The sequence below is a fragment of the Strongylocentrotus purpuratus genome, unplaced genomic scaffold (assembly GCF_000002235.5).
Source record: "Strongylocentrotus purpuratus isolate Spur 01 unplaced genomic scaffold, Spur_5.0 spur5_scaffold_13, whole genome shotgun sequence".
Lineage (NCBI taxonomy): Eukaryota > Metazoa > Echinodermata > Echinoidea > Camarodonta > Strongylocentrotidae > Strongylocentrotus > Strongylocentrotus purpuratus.
Window position 1 is genome coordinate 10,430,542 of NW_022145598.1, and position 20,527 is coordinate 10,451,068.

At 38.8% G+C, this 20,527-nt stretch overlaps 1 protein-coding gene across 1 annotated transcript; it reads right to left on the reverse strand.

Annotated features, from left to right (window-relative positions):
- Nucleotides 1-961: 961 nt before the first annotated feature.
- On the reverse strand, nt 962-20,481 carry LOC115923177. Its single transcript, XM_030983503.1, has 10 exons — nt 19,831-20,481; nt 18,506-18,728; nt 7,337-7,522; nt 6,272-6,383; nt 5,193-5,371; nt 4,810-4,966; nt 3,421-3,587; nt 2,798-2,934; nt 2,277-2,443; nt 962-1,453 (listed from the first exon to the last, which is right to left on the reverse strand). Exons 5-10 carry the CDS (start codon nt 5,267-5,269, stop codon nt 962-964), a joined length of 1,197 nt encoding a protein of 398 aa, XP_030839363.1. The 5' UTR covers nt 5,270-5,371; nt 6,272-6,383; nt 7,337-7,522; nt 18,506-18,728; nt 19,831-20,481.
- Nucleotides 20,482-20,527: the final 46 nt, after the last annotated feature.

Consider the following 20,527-nt stretch of genomic DNA (forward strand, 5'->3'; position numbering starts at 1 on the left):
TATGCCAAAAAATGTTGGGAATGATTGACATAGCAAATGCAAAAGAGCTGCAGCGTAAGTTTGCGCTTGAAGTGCATGCAGCTCTGTAACTTATGAGTACAGCCACAACAAAATATGATAATATAAACAGGCAAAAAACAACAGAAACTCAATGGCAAAAAAATGACAAAAAATGACTTGCTTCAGGAAACAGAGAGACAGATAGAGAGGAATAGAGGAATAATTGGTGTGCGGCTAACAGAAAAGGCACATGTTATTTAAATACCGAGTAAATAAGTCTTACTACATGAAAGGTTTTCGTTGCGTTATAAGAATCAATTTACCCCTGCTTTCTACCAGTTTCAATCACATTCAGCCTCTCCTTACTACGAGTTTCAATCAGATTCACCAAGTTCTTTATACAAGTGTGACAGTGTCTATCAATTTACTCCCTCTTTTCTACCACATGATATATATAACAATTTTGTTGTTGCTCTATTGGACGCAAAGTTACAAAAATATCCAAATAAGTGAGGGAAATCAACTACCCCGCCCCACATCCAATTGATACTCTAGACTGTAATACATGTGAGGACACAAGCAAATGGATTTATTCTGCACCTCATTCCTCTAAAAACGTACATCCTTGCTTGCAATACATTCTAGGAGTCTGACACACATATTGCTTTATACAGAAACACGAAAGACAACGTTGCAGTAGGACACTTACGGCACACAGCATTTCAGAGCAAACTATCACAACACATGGTTTTACATTTACTTTTATGATCACTTCCATAAAATACAAAATTACAAAAACATGTGTCCTATTACTAATGCTACTGATCCAAAGAGCAAATGACCAAAGGCTGAACCTTGTAATATCCCATCACCCGCCCCCCCCCGAAAAAAAACATAAACTCATTTTCATCTTATGAGAGGCCTGACAATGACTCCTTCCTTTCTGCCACTTTCAATCAATTTACCCCTTCTTTTTACCAGTTTCAATCAGCTTCACCCCCATCTTACTACCGGATTCGACCAGCTTCATATTCTTAGTACTACCGGTGGCATTAAGCTTCAAAGCATTCATACTCGTACTGTTCCCAGTCATCTTCACAACCCCCTTCAGTTTAACATACTCCAAACTACCATTGGCCATCAGGGAGTCCTGTACCAGAAAGCAAGCCTTGACAAATCTTCCGATACACAGCCCTCCTTGCTGATAAGCCTTTTGCTGAAAGCTATTCTCGGCACCCCTGATATCCCCGTAGATCTCATACCTATTCAAAAACAGGATCCGGAGCTCCATGATAAAGTCGAAGACGAAACTAAGACAATTACCCTCCATACACTCCAGGAGATCTGTGATATAGCCGAGGAGTTTCTTAGCGATCGAAAATAGATTACATTTTGTCAGGGTCTGGGCAACATCTTCAAGGGCTGTGCCGAGGAGTTGTAGACCTTGAAATACCTAGGAAAAAAGAGGCATGAACATAAAAAAAATATATATATATATATACATAATTTGTATAAACATACTAACAACATAAAAAAAATGATAATAATAAAAACAAAAAAAAATAAAAGAATGACGACTCTCTTCAACCACACAGCTGGATGTATGGGAATTCAGCCGTCATGCAAACATTTCTTGCTGCTTAAAGCCCCTTTCACACTGGATCTGCGTAGAGTTGCGAAGTGTTGCGTATCGAGTACGCCGAGGCTGCGTCTTCATGAAAAATGTTGCTTTGGCGTATTTCCTGCGTAGGTTATGCGTAGGCTAGCGTACATTTACGTAGGTCTGGCGTTAAGGGTACGTAGTTGCGTATGTACGATCTTGGACGCCTTTATACGCTTTTAATGATTCATCGGACTGGCGCAGGGTAGCGTACTATTATGTAGGCATGGCGAACATTAACATTGTTCTGCGTTGACTTGCGTACAAATGCGTACTTTCTGCCTCTAGCGTCTACGCCGAAAGTACGCGAAAATTAAACATGTTTAATTTGTTGCGTCCATCTCGCGTACCTTTTTGCGTCCCTCAGCGTATAGTTACGTAGGCCAGCGTAGGTCAGCGTACGCTCGGCGTAGTCGATTCACAATACTACGCAACTCTACGTATGGCCCGGTGTGAAAGGGTCTTGTTGCAAAAAGATGGAAATCTTTCAAACAACATCGCTTCACAGACATAACCGTATAATCAAAACGCCTTACCGAGATTTGATGAGCTTCGTGTCATTTTATTCAGGAATACTTCATACCCCAAAACTAAGTGAACAGTCGTTAGTAATTACCTTTCCCATCTTGAACTCATTGAAACATTCCTCAAACATCTGTATGGTCTGTAGACCCTCATTTATACATGCATCAATGTTATCCGTACTAGCCTCCAGACCGGTGTATATACCTCGGAAAAGCTGCAACATATCTGACTCGCGGGATTCGTTGTAGAAGGTCACATCTAATCAAGACAAGTATAGTTTGGGTAGAATGTGGAAATGGACATGTAATGTGCTATGTTCTTCTGGCTTGTTTAAAAAGACAAATGTACGAATGCTTTATAAAAGTTAGTGAGATGGTAACGTCATCCCCCACTTTTTGCTATCCGTCTTGTACATATATTTAACAAATGTAGGTATGTAAAACACTGTTGAATCCACATGAAATTGGTGCATGATCGTCATTATGTATTTTTACATTATGTTAAAATAGGGGAATTCTTTAAACATGTGTGTCCAAGAAAAAGAAAATATTGCAATGTCATAAACAAAAAAAATGGGGAATAGCCTCGTATCTGAACGAGCATTTAACGTACCCTTTTCCATAAGGCTGATGAACTGACTGTTCACCAGGTAGCGAACCTGATAAGTCCCGTTTGGAACGAAGGAGGACATAGACACCTTTCCTATGCATACTGGGTTCTTTCCAGGATTCAGGCCACCCTGGACATACCTGGAGAATAATGATAAAGAAACTTATTTTATAAAGACCACTCAAGAAAAGTTGAAAACTCGCAAATAGTAAAACCTGTATAAAAAGACCACACAAGAAAAGTGGAAAACGGAAGAAAAGCGAACATGTATATAAAGACAGCTCCAGAAAAGAGGAAGACTCAATAAAAAAAGGGAAAACCCCCAAAACAGTGAAACCAGTTCATTAGGACAAATTTGTAAAAAAATGGAAAAAACTCCAGAAATGAGAAAAAAAAATCAAGATGGATGTTTTATAAGTTGCCCTCTAGGACATCACACACACAATTTGCCTTGAGCAAAGCCTTGCTCTGTCAGTCTCTGGCCTCGGCCGGAGAAGCTAAATCACATAGCCTATATAGGCAGTATCCTGCTAGCCTAGTCTCACAGTGCAGACACTGCTATGTTCAGCAAAGAACAAGGTTATGTGCCAACAAACTAATCGTCTGGTTAGAGCTTTCATACCTACCTGTAGTCTAGGTACTGATCGTCGTTTGCTCCCTTGGGGTAGACACCGATCCAGTCCATTTTTGAAGCCTGGTCGCTAGAGATGGTCCAGGACACGACCAGGTTCTTGGACCAGGCTACCTTCTTTGGACTGATGTCCATGGAATGTGAAGCCTCAACCGGAACAACCTGCAAGGAATGCATGGTCAGAATGAATTCAAAGATCGAGGAAAGAAACTCTCAAAAAGGTTTGAAGGTATCAGCTTCATTTACCTCCAATTAAGATTTCATTTTTCATTCACTCTAAGATTTTTAAGAATGTTGTCATACCATGAGCCAAGATGCACCTCAGAGATACACTGTAGATTATCACATGGCCCTCTGTTGGGTAGACCAACAGCGATTTCGAACAGCTCTCATCTTATAGATTGTGTGATTAGTGACCTGACAAGTGCTCCTGCAACAATCCCTCCAGCCTTTTTATTTCGTCAAAGGTTTAGGGTAAGGGATAGGTTGCAACAGGCGCGGATCCAGGATTTCTTAGGGGAGGGGGCCCAATTTGTTTTATTTTTGCTCCCGAAAATTTGAAAATCGCGCCGCCCGAAAAGTCGCTCAGTGGGGGGGGGGGGGGGGGGGGGGGGTGGTAAGCGGACACTTTTTTTTTTCTGGAGTCCAAAAACAAATCGCAACGACTGAGCCAGCCGAAAAGTCGCTCAGTGGGGGGGGGGGGGGGGGGGAGGGGGGTAGTGAGCACATTTTTTTTATTTTTTTTGGGGGGGGGGGGGGTCCTTGAAAATTTTAAAATTTGCACCCCCAAAAAAGGTAAAAATTGCGTGATTTTGCATGTTTTTTTTCGGCCCCCCCCCCCCCCCCTCCCCCTGGATCCGCCACTGGATTGCAATTGGACTTTTAGGGTTCTAATTAGGGTTAGGTATTGGGTCCAGGATTAAAATTATGAATTTGCTTAGCATAAGAATTTGACGCAGAGCAATTGTCACAAGAGCAAGTATCGTACAAGTGGTCCTATATCTCACATGATCACATTATCTCTTGTAACATGAACCGACTCTAATGATTTGTAACCAATGTTAGTCAATTTCCAATGATCACTATACAATCTTGCATGATAAAATAATCCGTATCCGGACACCTACCCCCTGACATCCACCCTGGGATAACCACCCCAAGTAAAATACCCCCTAAGAAAACTACCCCCCCCCCGACAACTACCCTCTGGACAACTACCCCTGGACAACTACCCCCAGACAGTGGGTAGTTGTCCGTAGGGTAGTTGTCCGGGGGGGGGGGGTAGTTGTCCTAGGGGGTAGTTGTCATAGGGGGTAGTTAACTATGGTTGGTTATCCGGGGGTGGATGTCCAGGGGGTAGGTGTCCTAGAACCAAAATAATCACCTGATTTTTGTAATTGAGACCATATGCCATCCACCATCCAGCTTCGTTGAGACGGAGGTAAGGGTTATTGATGAACGCTGCCCCCGTCAGGTTTTGTGGAATCTTTCTCCAGACGTTCCAAGACGTATCTCTCCCGGGCTGCCAAGTTTGCCATAATCTACAAAATGAAGATAGGCAATTATGATTTCTCATGGGGAACTTCACATTATAACAGATGTGTATTGGGCTAACTTCAGATCATTCGTCTCGTGGCATGAGCCGCCTGACGTAAATTCTAGTCTATCCATGTCTGAAGGGCTAATTACATTTGGCTAAATAAATTGGTCTCATGGGTCGTATCCCGGTCTTTAAATGAGAAATGTTAGGTCCCTGGATATACTTACTGCCCACTCGTTTCTTGGACCGCAAAGATCTCAACTCCGAAGTGTACATTCCTGCTCATGACCAAGTTGTTTTGCATCCCTCCTTGGTCAAATGGAATCTTCCCCCAGTCTGATGCCAGTCTCCCCACGTGCAGTAACTCCAAGGATTGTCCACTGTATCACAGGCAGCCTGGGCGCACCTGATTATCGCAATCACACACAGAAAATATATTTAATGATAATAACAATAATAGTTACTAGCATTCAGTATTTTCAAAAATTATGTTTTCAATATTTTCTTAAATTGGTCTGTAGAATTAACTGATTTGAAGAAAGATGGGATGTTGTTCCATTCTGTAGATGCAGTCCCAGTAAACATGCCACCCCCAGCTTTGCAACAAGGTACATTGAAGCAGAAAAACATCCTTAGAGTAGCGAAGATTGGAACGACACTTTTTGAAAATATAGATCCATCATTAGTATTGACCTGAATTTGATCATTTATAATTAAAGTTTTGCCACAGAGGAACAATCTACGAGCGCCTCACTGAGCAACTTTACCGAAAAATATAAAATAGAGAGAAAAGTTAAAGATGTAAGAAGAGAATTTGCTTACTTTTCTCATTCAACAACATTATTTTACTCTTTTTTTCCTTTCTTTTCTTTTCTTTTCCCGGTTGGTTTTATAAGGAATGACTGCCCTATCACTCCCCTAGCTTGGCTACGTTGCCTGCAACCATCATCTTAAAACATATTTGCTGCAAATGTTACTATAATGAAGTAAAAAATATCTGCTTCTAATACTAATCCTATATAGTCAACAGAAAGTGAAAGTGAATTGTTAACTTTGAGGTAAATGTATAATATTTGTGTTTTATGAGTTGGTCGGATTGATCGTTAAAAAGTCAGAGAACAGCGCAGTACGTAACACGTGGTGCTGCTTCATTTTCAAAAAGTGACAAGACAAATTGCGCGTAATCACCCATGATATGAATATCGCCAAAGAGTACTTATGTGCTGTGTACAAAAAATATCATGTTTTCTTTTAGAGTAGTTTACTATGAAGATGATTTTGTGGATAATTTTGAGGATGTGCCCACCTGTGCACGTAGTTATCCACTCCGATTCCCCCTATCATGATCTTGCCGTTAAAAATGCTGTAGCCCATTACTTGAGCGACAGGTCTGGAGACAACTGAGAAGGTAGGTGAAGCTGAAAGAAAAAAGGGTTTACGCTCTTGTTTAAAGCGATACTGAACTAATAAACTTACAGCCCTAGCGTACTGTTTATTTCAAAGCGCCATCTCATAGTCAACTTTCCAACAGCGTGCTAAAATAATAACCTTATAACTAACTTGCAGTTCGCAGACAGAGACTCGACGAGAGAACCAACAGCGCAGCCAGGAAATCAGCGAGTAACGGAACCATACTGCTACAGCTGACTTGAGATGGCATCAGAGGGGATTTTGCATTAATGCTTATAGTACAGTATGGCTTTAGATAGACCGATTTACTAATTTATTTCAAGCAATGTGCTTCTAACTTGTGTACATTTATTTCACCTGCTATGCATAACAGTATCTCTAAAGGTTTTAATCTACTTTGTATACATTATTTATTATTATATGATGATGAAGCGGATCCTAATCAAATGATTGGTTAAGAGCGTACACGTGACCAGGCATTTATTTTGCCTTACACGTAATTTTACTGATGACCGGTCATTAGTAAATATTAATGACAGGTCATTTGTAAAATCATGTCATGAAACAAATAAGACACCATCTTATAAAACAAATGATACACATCGTTGTGTTCGGGCATTACTAAAATTACCCACAGTCGGTACCTTCGAAGCAGTCAAATTAAATACCCTCGGCTACCGCCTCGGGCATGTTAAAATTTTCAGAGGGTACATTGTGTGGGTAATACCTTCTTTAATATGCCCTCACTGCTGTTTATTAATTTTATATTAAGTCAGTCAACAAACATCCTTCTCCCTGATGTTTTGACTAGTTGACGCCATAAATGCACCACCCGCCTTAACGACCAGAAACCACCCTTTTCAACGTTTATAGGGGCCCGCGTGTGTATAGCAATGTATTTGACAGCCCCCCCCCCCCCCCGGGGGGGGGGGGGAATGATTCACAATAATCAAAATCTTACAAGCCATTGCTTTCCAGGCTTTAAAGCTGTTGCCACTGGCATGCTGCCATGTCCGGTACATCTTCCCTTTAGGAGATATCACGAATCCTTCATACTTCGCCGTGAAAGGATTCTTGATCAGCGTAGCATCTGTTCCAATGAGCGCAGTTCCAGCGACAAGACCCCAAGTACAGCTGCTTGAAGTGCCTATTCAAATTCAAATTCAAATACATTTATTTCACAAATAACAGAAACTAGAACTGCAATCGCTTTTAGAACGATTGGCATGCATTGACGCCGTTCTTTTTCCGTGACAGACGAACGAGCCTCTTTTGGACTATCCAGAGGATTTTGTTAGAAGTCTGTATTAGCTAGGACAGTGAAGATAGGTGGGCCGAATGAAAGGCTTCAATAACGGCCTGCAAAGACAAAATGGCGCCTGGACGGTCACGCATGAGTGATTTTGGAAAACGAAGATTTCTGTGACCTTGATGGGATGCTAGAGATTATGTCTACGAAGTTTGTGAGGAATCTGGATATGGGAAGGGACCTAGATAGGGCTCACAAGCAGGCGCGGATCCAGGATTTCTTAGGGGAGGGGGCCCAACTTTTTTTTTTTTTGCTCCCGAAAATTTGAAAATCGCGCCGGCCGAAAAGTCGCTCAGTGGGGGGGGGGGGGGGGGGGGGGGGGGGGGGTACAGAGCACAATTTTTTTTTTTTTTTTTTTTTTGCTCCCGAAAATTTCAAAAACGCGCCGGCCAAAAATTCGCTCAGTGGGGGGGGGGGGGGGGGGGGGGGTAGTGAGAACTTTTTTTTTTTTTGATCCTCAAAAAAATTTCAATTTGCACCCCCCCCTTGAGCGCCAGGGGGGGGGGCCCAACCCCCCAAAAAGGTAAAAATCACGTGATTTTACATGATTTTTTTTCTCAAGGGGGGGGGGCCCGGGCCCCCCGGGCCCCCCCCTGGATCCGCCACTGCTCACAAGCACTGCATATCAAATCGGATTTGGTGAAAGAAGAACATGTCTTGACGCGTGCCGTGGCCTAAATGGCCTTCCATACTAATATAATCAAGCAGAGTATAAAATGGGGTCAATAATGCCCGCCTTCACAGATTTTCAAATCTGGCTTCGAGATGACCTGCGTTTGGCCACCCAAAATACGCTTGCACAATTTTAAGAAAATACAAGAACGATAAGGTGGCAATGGCGTTCAGAACAATGACCTCATAGCAAATACGTATTATAACTAATTGTTACATTGTTACATTTGACAGCATTTTTAGCCAAGAATTTTAGATAATGCAAAGTACTTAATAAGTTTTTATTTGAAATAGCTCGAATTTGAATCATAGTAAAAGAAGCATCTGAAGTTATTAGATGCTTACTATTTGTTTCACGTTTCCAATTCTAAAATTTCTTGATTCATTTTAATATACCTGATTGTCCTAGAAAACAGAAAGTAATCATTTGAAATTATGCAAACTACTACTAGGAACAAGATGAGGAAGAAGGGGAGGGAGATCGGAGAATCATTTCAGAGATAGCAGTATTTTCGCTTTGATATAGGTATAAACATGCACATTTTACATACTCCGTGGTAATGCCTTAGTCACACCTTTGCGTATTTGGCTTACGTATTGCTGCGTATTTACGGCAAGCCGTTTTAGGCACTGGTTTTGTCAGCGCTGGAAGAAGTGGGCACAGTAATGTGCAACCAGACGATGCCCATTGAAACCAGTGCAAGCAGAAACATGCCACCCGACAAGCAGGGAAGCAAGGACGTTGATGCCCGACGTACGACTACCCACTTCTTTCAATGTGACTCTTGTACCAAAAGTAATGAGAAGAAAGGATCTTTGCAGAGACACAAGCGGGAAGTGCATATCCTGACGTATCGTTGAGACCAATGCGATTACCGCACGGGTAGAAAGACTGAGATGGAGCGGCATCAGGGAGCCCATGATGTAGCTGTGGTAGTGCTGTAGCCGAACCGCCGAACCGAACGGAAGTTCGCCGAACATGGCACTTCCGAATCGAACCGAACCGAACCGAACACAAAGGCCTGGTTCGGATGTTCGGCAAAAAAAAATGTAAACTTTTTTGCAAGCTAATAAACTTTTCATTTTGTACCTAATTTTCATATTATGATTGCTCATATTATATTTACTTTTTTCCCATTTTCCGCCCTTGTGATTTATGCCTATCCAGTGGTGGGCGCAACTTCACTGGCGCCATTTAAATCCCAAATCCTGACCACGCTACGTCGCGATCGCAAGCCATAAACAAGAATACATGTGCGTGATCAAAACAAGTTCAGCTCAATTTGCTCAAACCCATTGAACAAAATATTAATATTTTAATTGTAACCATATCGGACAAATTCTACAATATAAAAAATGAAATAAATATATATTATAGTATGGTATTTATTTATTCAGGAAAAATAGCAATTTTATATTTTTCCTATTGAAAATAAAAAATTATAAAAAACAGTTCTTGGCGAGCCTGAAAGTCTATATTCAAGATGGCACCTTTTATGACTCTAACATTAGACAACAACCGTCTCGGAAAATCTTTTAAAAACATCATTTATTGACAAATTGAAAACATGATTCTTTTAAAATTGAAAATAAAACACGATTCAAGACGGAAATACGAATGTAAGTAGTATTTTTATTTACAAATAATTACGTTTAGAGCAGTTTTTTAATGTGAAATTTGTGCTGGTCGGAAGCAGTGTGCAGAAGTCCTCCGTGCCGGTCAGGCCCGGCAGGGCGGGCGGCCTGCCCAGTCCCGACCGCCGTGGCTATAACGTTGCTTGCTTTTAAATTACCGAACCCCGAACCGAACCAAGTTCGGGGGAAAAATTGCCGAACTTTGCCGAACCGAACACGAACATAGCGTCTGACTTACAGCACTAAGCTGTGGTTCCCGTGAGAAAACACAGCTCAACGCGTGTTTATTCGCCAAGATGCAAACCCACTTCCACGCCAATTACAGGGACCTCTGAAAAAGCTGATGCATCGTGGCGTCTTGTAATAATGGACTCGCGGTCGCCACCACGTGATGATCCAAGATTAGACCGACCTCGAGGGAGGTCACCATGTCGTTACCGCTCATCGCGACGAAAATCCAAATCACCCCAAAGAGACCTACCGAAATCGTCATGTCCAAAGACCCCGGTGTCTCCACATCATGATGGATCGGAAGCTTCCCCTCGACTTAGCCGACAATCTACGCCCGAACTAGAAGAAGAGTTGGATTACGACGAAAGGTCCCCTTCACCACTTGATTTGCGATATTCATCTAGGAAAATGGCGTCGGAGACTGCATGGGCTAGTGAGTGGACTGAAATTGCTAGTAAGAATGCTGAAACTCAAACTGACACTGATAGTTCTCGCAATGTGACATGAAAGAAACGTGGAAGTTAATAAATAAAGCTATATGAATTCATTTAAGACTCGTGATACAAATATTGAACACATTCAAGTTAAAGGGAAAGTCCACCCTGAAATTAAGTTAGTTTTAATAGGAGTAGAAAAATGAGAGAAACAAGTCAGTGAAAGTTTGAGCAAATTCCGATTAAAAATAAGGAAGTTAGGATTTTTTAAGTTGTGATCAATCAAACACGAATTGGCAACTCTATGACGTATCATGCGAGCTCAACTTCCATTTGCTCAGTACTAAAAAAATCTAAAATTTTCATTTTCCCTCAAGAAAAATTTCAACCATACATGCACCGTAAATATAATAATTGCAAATATGTTTCTATACTCCCCCTGCAAGGAACAAATATATATTCCGTCATCAATAACGAAGAAAACATGATTTTATGGAATATTATGCATAAAGCTAATGAAGGAGAGCTCGTATAATACGTCACAGAGTTGCCAATTTGTATTTGATTGATCACAACTTCAATAATTCATAACTTTCTTATTTTCATTCAGAATTTGCTCAAACTTTCACTCACCTGATTTTCTTATTATTCTGCCTCTATCGAAACAAACTTATTTTGGGGGTGGACTTTCCCTTTAATAATGGACGTATTACAGATGATTTATGCATTGCTCAAGAGTTTAATAATTATTTCGTTAATATAGGTGCTTCTTTGAGAAATAATGTTCAAAATACTTTGATTGGAAATAATAATCATATGCAATATTTAGAAAGCAATAATGTAACTGCCTTTTTAAGCCTATTACAACTAAAGAAATTATAGATATTGTTTGTGACTTGAAAAGCAAATCAAGCACTGGTTATGATGAAATTGATATTGTCATCGTTAAAAGAGTTGTTCACATCATATGCTATCCGCTGTGTCGTATTTTTAATGAATCTATGAATCAAGGTATTTTTCCGGAAAAGTTAAAAATAGCAAAAGTTATTCCTGTATATAAAAATGGATCATTCGAAACAATGAGTAATTATCGACCAATATCAGTCTTGCCAGTATTTTCAAAAATCTTAGAAAAATGTTTTTATAATCTATTATAATAATAGATTGATATATTGTTTGAACCTATGTAATTTATTATCGGATAGTCAATATGGTTTTAGAGCATATGAAAACGTTGTATCATCCGCTCAATCTGACTTGCGTGCATAGAAGAAATCAGCATTTTTCCATGAAAAGTGAAGTTTTCTAAAATGTGCGTTTCTTTCCAGCAGTGGGGCGCCCGGAAGTCACTCGGGTAAGATTTCATAAAGTATAATATAAAAAGACCATATGCAAATTTTCTGTACTTTTGTCGGAAAAAATACATTTATCCAGCACAATGTCGTCTCTTTTTGCGTTGGAAAAGAGCAAACAGTGAGTTTCAATCACACTTTGGCCGCTCTCGCAAGCTCTCACTCGTTTCACTGTGGTCAAGCGACTTTGGGGCAAGCGGTTAATGAAAATACTAATCGTTAGCTTTCTTCTGGTATTAAACTTGTTTTGATTGATTGTATAATTTTGTCGGAATAAAGGAAACAAAAAGGCTCGACCAATAACTTATCAGTGTCTGAATTGACCTTTTGACCTTGAATTCCCTGATGCAAGCGCACTAATGACGTCATCTTCGCCAAATCGGCGTCTTTTATCGTAAAATGCTACACTTTCACAATGTTTATACATCTTTTTTTTTTTTAACTAGTAGTAAGATTTAACATCTTTTGTCTGATATCACTGAAGTTGTGGGTGTTATTTAATGAGTAATTTTAAAATAAGAGCCATTTTACTGTTTTAATTTACTGGATCGTACCATTCAAGTCGCAGGGTAGAAAGATACAGTTTCCAACCGCGCCAGATTTAATTTACGTTCCGACATTCTGTCAAATGGGTTCGTGTTGTTAAGAATCCACTGCTTTCTGCTCCAACAAACGTCTACATGCGGAGTCGTTTATCAACTAAATTATTCAAATTTATGGATGCTTCCTAGCTTCCCAGGTGTTTGTGTTGCTGTTGAAGCATTTCATTCACCTGCTATCTTTCTTTGTACTCCAATTGTTAGAATACAAAATGCATTTTGGTTTTATAGTTTCATGCAATAAGTTAGTCAATAAAAGAGTATGTTCTGCACAATAAAAACAATGTGTGTCCCTATTGTACAATGTAATGTGTCCCCTCATTTTGTAATAGTTAATTTACCCATTCACATAATGGAACTACCTGCCCGATGAAGCCAGTGGCCTGTGACCCCTGAGCACTCAACACCGTGTGGGAGTCAGTTTGTGATCAACTTCTTTTATGAGACAAATACAAGCAAACGTTTCCATATGCTGGTCACTCCACATCCTCTGCACTAATTGATTTTGTTTTTTAAAGTTTCAAATGCCTTAGATAATAAACAAATTATGTTAGGAATATTTCTCGATCTTAGTAAGGCATTTGATACGTTGGATCATAAAATTCTCTTAGATAAGTTGTTCAATTATGAAATACGAGGTGTTTTGTTAAAATGGTTTGAAAGCTATTTACCAAACCGAAAACAATATGTTCTTTTTAATAACATTGAATCTGATTTTAAAACCATTGGATGTGGAGTGCCTCAAGGCTCGATATTGGGACCCTTATTATTTCTTGTATACATGAATGATATTACTCAGACTTCACAAATATTACAATGTATATTGTATGCCGATGATTCAAGTTTATTTTTGTCTGATAACGATGTAGATAGATTAGTGATAAGATTTAATGATGAGCTTCAAAACATTTCTCAATGGTTGAATATTAATAAATTAATCTTAAATGTAAAGAAAACTAATTATATAATTTTTACAAACAAAAACATTAGAACTGATAATATTGAAGTAAAGATTAATGGAAATGTTGTACAGCGTTGTAGTTCATTGACATTTCTAGGAATTCAAATTGATTATAAAATGTCATGGCACGTTCATATTGAAGCAATTTGTAATAAACTCTCGAAGGTAGTTGGTATTTTATACAAATTAAAACAATTCCCTTATAAGATTTTATTAATGATATACAATGCAATGTTTTTATCACAATTGAATTATTGCAATATTGTTTGGGCAAATTCAAATGATTATTGTATGAATAGATTATATAAATTACAAAAGAAGGCATTACGTATTACCTCAGCCCATACAAAACCTATTTTTGTCCGTTTTAAATTTTTTAATGTATTTGAATTGAATGACTATAATATTGTTATATTTATGTTTTTATGTCATAAAGGTATTATTCCTCCTAGTCTATCAAACAAATTTCTTTTAAATTCTGAAGTACATTCATATATAACTAGACCATCATCTCATTTTCATTTACCACTTATCAAAACTTCTGTCTCTAAAAATTCAATTTTCTTTAAAGGACCAATTTTATGGAATGAGTTACCTCCTAACGTTTATTCAAGCCCAACTATGAATACATTTAAAAGAAGATACAAACAATTACGTTTTTGTGAATAGTATTGTATTAGTTTTGATATATGCAACCAGGTGTTAGATGTTAGGTGTTAGATGTTATGTGTTAGGTGTTAGGTGTTAAGTGTTATAGGTTAAAATTGTCGCTAGGAACCAGCCCCACACAAGACTTAAATGTTCTTTCTTGCTGGTTCCTCATTCGTATATATATTTGTATTTTATGTTTGTCTTTCGTTATGTTATTTGTATGTACTTAACTTATCTGTAAATATCAATGTTTTAATCATGTATGTTTTTTATATGACGAATGAAATAAAATGAAATGAAATGAATTAACAATTCAGTCAGTACTGCATGAACTTAGAACCGCTGGTTCCGGTGGGAAGGATATCCGAATGCCATGGACGTTATTTTCTGTAAATGTGTTATATGCCAGTTTGTAAATTGTTGTTAGATAACGCTCGGGGACCGAGCTAAGAAAAAGAAGGGAGTTGTGTCACGAAATTGGTTTTATTTCGTAGATAGCTATGTTTCGGCGTAGATGGCGGAACTCAAGTTAAATATACGATGCTTTAGTCACGTGTCAATTTCAAGTAATGTTTGATCGTGCATGTTTTCGACGGTTTTAGTCTAATTACTTTTTTACCATGAATAATTACTGGTTCTCTCCTGTTTAGTTTTATAGATTTAAATTAGTGCTTTCATTTGATATATGGTTTATTTCGATCTGATATTGGAAAGTGAAGTTATACCAATGTTTATGTAAATATTAGAAACCCAACGAGAATAACAAATACTTAATAAATGTGTATATAGATCAAGTGTCTCACTTGTCAGAGAGTTTCCTGTCTTAGTCTACATAATTGCCGTCGCCCACTGGGCACATTTACACTGTAAAGTAATCAGACTACGTTTGGATATTTTGCCCATTAAAAGTTGCGTGCAAACGAAATGATTGATATGATCGTTTGCATGTCTTTCCATGAGGAAACCTTAGATTGATTTCTGATCTTAGGTGACGACCATGGTCAGAATCTAGGTTGTGTTTGTTGGGTCTTTTGCGTTCTAGTATTAGACAAAACCGGGGGTTGCTCTTTCGGTGGTCCAGTGAGAAGACGGCTGGTAGGGACTACTGTGTAGCAGAGCCAGTGGCATGGTCGAGTAAGCTGACTGTACAAAGACAGACGGTCTGGTTGTTTGGAGGTGCATGAAGCAAACTGGTGCGGCCAATTGGAGTTGCATGCACAAGCAGACTGGTATAGACGTCTGGAAGGTGCATGAAGCAAACTGGTGCGGCCAATTGGAGTTGCATGCACAAGCAGACTGATATAGACGTCTGAAAGGTGCAGAAGCGGACTGGCCTAGTCGGCTGGTGGTACACGACGGTACAACGGTTGGTAGTAGACGGTGGTGAAGTACAGACCTGTATTAAACGGTCTGGTAGTGTCGACTGGACGGTGGTCGAGAGGTGGTGCAGAGCAATATATCAGAGTGGTGTCAACGTCAACGGGGCAGTATATCTCTGCCAAACGGATCCACGGCGAAATTTATACCGGACTGGGAAAACCTGCCAGCAGGAGGCATCCTGACAAGATAAACTGCTGGGAAGAACATCGACAGGAACCGGTTTCGTTACAGTATGAAAATGTCTGTTAACAGTTTATGTAACATCCGAAACGTGCTACAGCATAACAGAAAGTGCTGTTAAATTGGCTGAATAATTTTTATGAGTCATTTTTATTGAGATTGTTTCTGATAAATTACAATTAAGGATATACTAAAGCAGCCAGGAATCCCTTGCACCACAAAGTTTGGCTTGAATATTTATGTTTTATAAGTCAATTTTGCAGAAAATTTAGATATTTTACGGAAAATCTGATTTTTTGCATCATGTTTCTTCATATTTTTATATTTAGATCTAAATGAAATTATCAAAATACTGTTTTTAACAGGAGTGTGCATTGTGAAATCGTAACTTGCACATATGATAGAAAATTAGTTGATATTTGCCAACTATGTTTTAACAATCAAATAGTGTAACGTCCGAAACACCCTTCTTGAGTTTACACAACATTTTTGGATTTGAAAGACGAGATTTGTGTTTTGACTTGTGTTAAGACTTATAATAACTTATTTCATAATGATTTATTCACTCCAGATACCCTCAAATATGGATTATCATCATTTATTTTGTATTTTTTGTTTCGGACGTTACAACTGTTAACGGAAAATTGGTTTTAACTATAAAATAGTATTGTAATGATGAATTGCAAATTTCTTTTTTTTTGGTGGGTAGCCGCCATGAAATGTTTAAGAAATGTTACGAAAGATAGGTTCTGCAGTTCATATATGTTCTGCTACTTCGAATTGAAAGTTGTTTCGGAAGTTACAAAATTGTTTACGGAAAATGAGACAACTTTTTCAAATTTTGAATATATTTATAATATATGCGCTACTACAATTACATTATATTTTCTTTTAATTTAATGACTTGGAGTAACTAATAAGCTTATTCAAACCATAAACAATCTCATTAAATGATTGTTCTAGTGGGTTAAATGAGGGCCTCCATTGTTTACGGAAAATGTACCCTTTTAGTTCGGCTCCAACCAAAATGGTATGTCAATTTTGTTACAAAATTCCGTAAACAATTGGCTGTTCAGGGATACCTCATGCACATAAAGCAATGCTGACATTTTTTCGTTAAGCTATGGGAGGTTAACCTAGGTCCATGCTACAAGAAAAAGTTGTAACTTATTTCTAATTCTTTATCTTTGTAAAGTTTCAGGCCGTCAAAGGGTCATTAAGCTATTTGGTCATAGTTTTAAAAAAAACAGTGCCTTTAACATTTATTCTTATTTCTTGATATCAAGAAATGAATTCTTGATATCAAGAAATAGGAATAAACGTTAAAACAGCTTGCCATTAATTCGCAGCAATACGCAAGCCAAATACTGAAAGGTGTGACAGAGGCATTAGAAGGAAGTAAGCGAGGGGAAAAGGAAGGAAATGTCAAGAGAGAGAGATATATACAATGTATATATAAAATGGCCCAGGTTCATTTTCAGTTTAGTGTACATTATTAGACCCAGTAATGATGATTATTTATCTGCCATGTTATTGCCATGTGACGCTTCATGAAAATAGTACCAGAGTTCCGTCTTGTGTCATTAAATATTGTTCAATAGCATTAATGAGACGATGAACAAACAAGAATAATAACGCAAGGTCGTTAGTCATGAGAATGTCAACTTTTATCTCTCTCTGCTTAATAATCCGAACAATAGCATTAATCGAGCGGAATCAACTGTCAAATGAATTTGACGAATGTCAAACGAATTTGGAATCGGGTTAATTGAAGGGACTTACATGTAAATAGGGCTCACAAGCCCTGCATGCAAAACGAAAGGGATTTCGGTGAATGAAGGAAACGACATAAAGCGAGCCGCGGCACAAAATATGGCCGTCCGTACTAATATGATCATCCCGCGGGCATCAATGGCGCCTTAAATTTTTCACTTGACACAGTTACATTAAGTATGTATTCTATTGTGCTACAAGAGCTCCTAATATGCTTGATTTACAGTTAATTGAAAAAGTGTGCTTTCATTTTTTATTTAAAGATATTCACAGATGGTGATTTCCTGACTTCTAATCGTAAGTTATTTCAGAGTTTTGGGGCTGCACAAGCAAATGCTCAATCACCTAGCCTTATTTTTGTGTTGATAGATGGGATCTATCGGGTGTTGTGGTTTATTCACTTGACTCTAAATCCATAGATTAAGGGTTTGAATCTCAGCCCGGTATTAATGTTGTTTGGCAAGACATTAATCCACATTTCCCACTCTCCAGCCAGGTGTAAATGTGTTCCCGGCAATGCTGGCGTAATGACAATCGCAGGGTCTGCAGGAAGATTAGTATTAATATTGATGTAGCTACCCTTGGTTACAAATAGAAAGGGCAATATAACAACCGTAATACAATATCATCATTATGACATCATCATCATTATCATCATTAAGCTTTTAGAAAATTGTTGTATTGTCCTCTGTGACCGACCCCTAAATCTTTAAATCTCACAGTCAGCTTTTTATTAAAGTTTTTTGTATACCGTTTTTCAGCAGAAAAAAAAGTTTAATGAATAACAAAATATGTATTCAAGCATCAAAAACTGTAAAAATATCAGCCAAAATAGGTTTTTTTTTTTTAAATCGACCAAAATACCCAGGGACTGGCACCTAAAGGGCAATAAAACAATTTGGTTTAAAGGCCTTATTATCAGGTTACCCATCCTCTGTTTACAACGAACATACCTTTACACCAATACAGCCTTGAAGAAGTACTGATCGAACGAGCAAAAACCATGAGTTGCTTGCCATACCAGACTGCAGATACGGAATCTACGAGCGTGGATCGATTGGGTAAGCTGACCGGGATGGAGTTGGAACCGACCTTCTTCCACGAGGAGAAGTTCAAAAAATTGAGGGTGTCTTGAATCGCCGAGTAGACCTGCCCATCGGATGCTTGCACAAAGATCTACATTAGAATGATAATAGCAAGAGGGCATTTTATTACCTGATCAAGACTTTAGAGTATAAGGGAAACGTCTCAGATTTAAAGAGGCAATAATAAGAGGTGGTAAGGGGCACTTCTTGTACCTGAAAAGGGGCAGGCACTCATCTGAGATGAATAGGGATACTTGTGAAAATAGAAAAGGGCACTTACTACAAAGAAAAAGTAGCTCTTGTCATAGGAAAAGGGGCACCTATGAGATTTTAATAGAGGTATTAATTAGAGGTGTGATTAAGGGCATAAATTTATGAAAAGGGAAGGTGGCTCTTATTACAAAGGGGGGGGGGGGGGGAGTGCATTTATCAAAATAAAAAGGGGGTACTTATCAGAGCTGAGAAGGGGCACTCTTCAAAGATAAAAAAGGGCACTTGTTAAAGTAAAATGGGCACCTCCCTGATTGAATAGGGCAATTACCAAATGTAAAGGGGCACTTATAAGAATGTGGAATGGGCACCTATTTGAAATTTAAAAAAAATGGGTTGCTTATCTAAAGTAAAAGGGGCCACATTTTCTTTGTAAAAAGGAGCACTTTTGAGGGGGGTTTTGCCTGACCATGAATTTTGGAAATTGTCATTTTCCAACCAAACGCATATAAAACTATAATTTACACGAAAGTGAGAAAAAACCCGGAAATTCATGTCATTTCAGCAACATTTGTAAGTCACTGGTATTGAATTAGAAAATAAACCACATTTGAATTGTATTGGTGGGGCGGTCGCTTGGTAAACTGATGGGGGCAGCAGCCCCCCCCCCCCAGTACGCCAGTGATCATGAATAAACTCATCCATTAAGCCACAAGATATAGGACAAAATAAATCCACCAAGTGAATGATTTTTATAAGCACTAAATAAATTCTCAAGAAAAAAGAGATCCAATGTCAATTAAAAAGAAAAAAAGGGAAAGGGAGGAGGGCAGAAGACACAAAAGAAAGACGAGGAGGAGAATAATGGGGGAGGAGAAGGAGCTCTATGATCTCCTCCCCTCCCCCTTATTTCATCCACTGCTTTATGATAGAAAATGATAATTCAATGAATGGAATCCGAAAAGGTAATAAAAGAGACAAACCTGGGTTTGATTTTGGTCTGTCATTTCACACACAGGGTTGGACACCGGTGGACTGGCCATCGGAGCTCCAAGATTCTTCCACGAGCTCCACCCGGCCGAGGAGGTGTCCACATCTCCGTAGCTCACTTCCACGGAAACTGGAGAAGCTGTAGTATTTGATCTAAAGGCAAGCAGGCGTTGGCTTCCAACCCCACTGCTCCCCACACGATTTTCTATCACACAAAATCTCGATGTGCTTGAAACTGATCCGCTGCATGATGAAAAACACCCAATAAGCACGATGCCCCAAAATAGCATTGTCTCCATGATCATGATCTGATACAGTCAGTGATGAGGAATCGATGCGAGAACAAAAATAACGAATGCACAATATTAATGTAGATTTTCAGGCATTTTTGATCAATTTACAGATAGAAAGACTTCGGATCCATCCGTTTCCAGAAATGGCGTGAAAATGCTTCTGGTACACAAAGCTACTATATATACTGTAGGCCTAGTACATGTACAGGTATTACTACATCTGCCCGATAGATAATGCACGACAAACCTGCATTTCACAATAGTGTTGTTGTCGATGGGGAATCCCAGTTATCCAAAAATAACGAACAGAATTATACGCATGCACATTTTCTGTGTCGTTAATAGTCTTTACCCGCAGACTCTATATATTCGAACCCTTTAATGAGACACGCCCAAA

What these genes read in the sequence shown, in the direction of transcription:
- LOC115923177 (XM_030983503.1), bottom strand. Translation starts at nt 5,269, where the DNA reads ATGCAAAACAACTTGGTCATGAGCAGGAATGTACACTTCGGAGTTGAG. An exon ending in GTCCAAGAAACGAGTGGGCA is followed by an intron (nt 4,967 to 5,192) that starts GTAAGTATATCC and finishes TTCATTTTGTAG; the next exon opens with ATTATGGCAAACTTGGCAGC. An exon ending in GATCAGTACCTAGACTACAG is followed by an intron (nt 2,935 to 3,420) that starts GTAGGTATGAAA and finishes ATTATTCTCCAG; the next exon opens with GTATGTCCAGGGTGGCCTGA.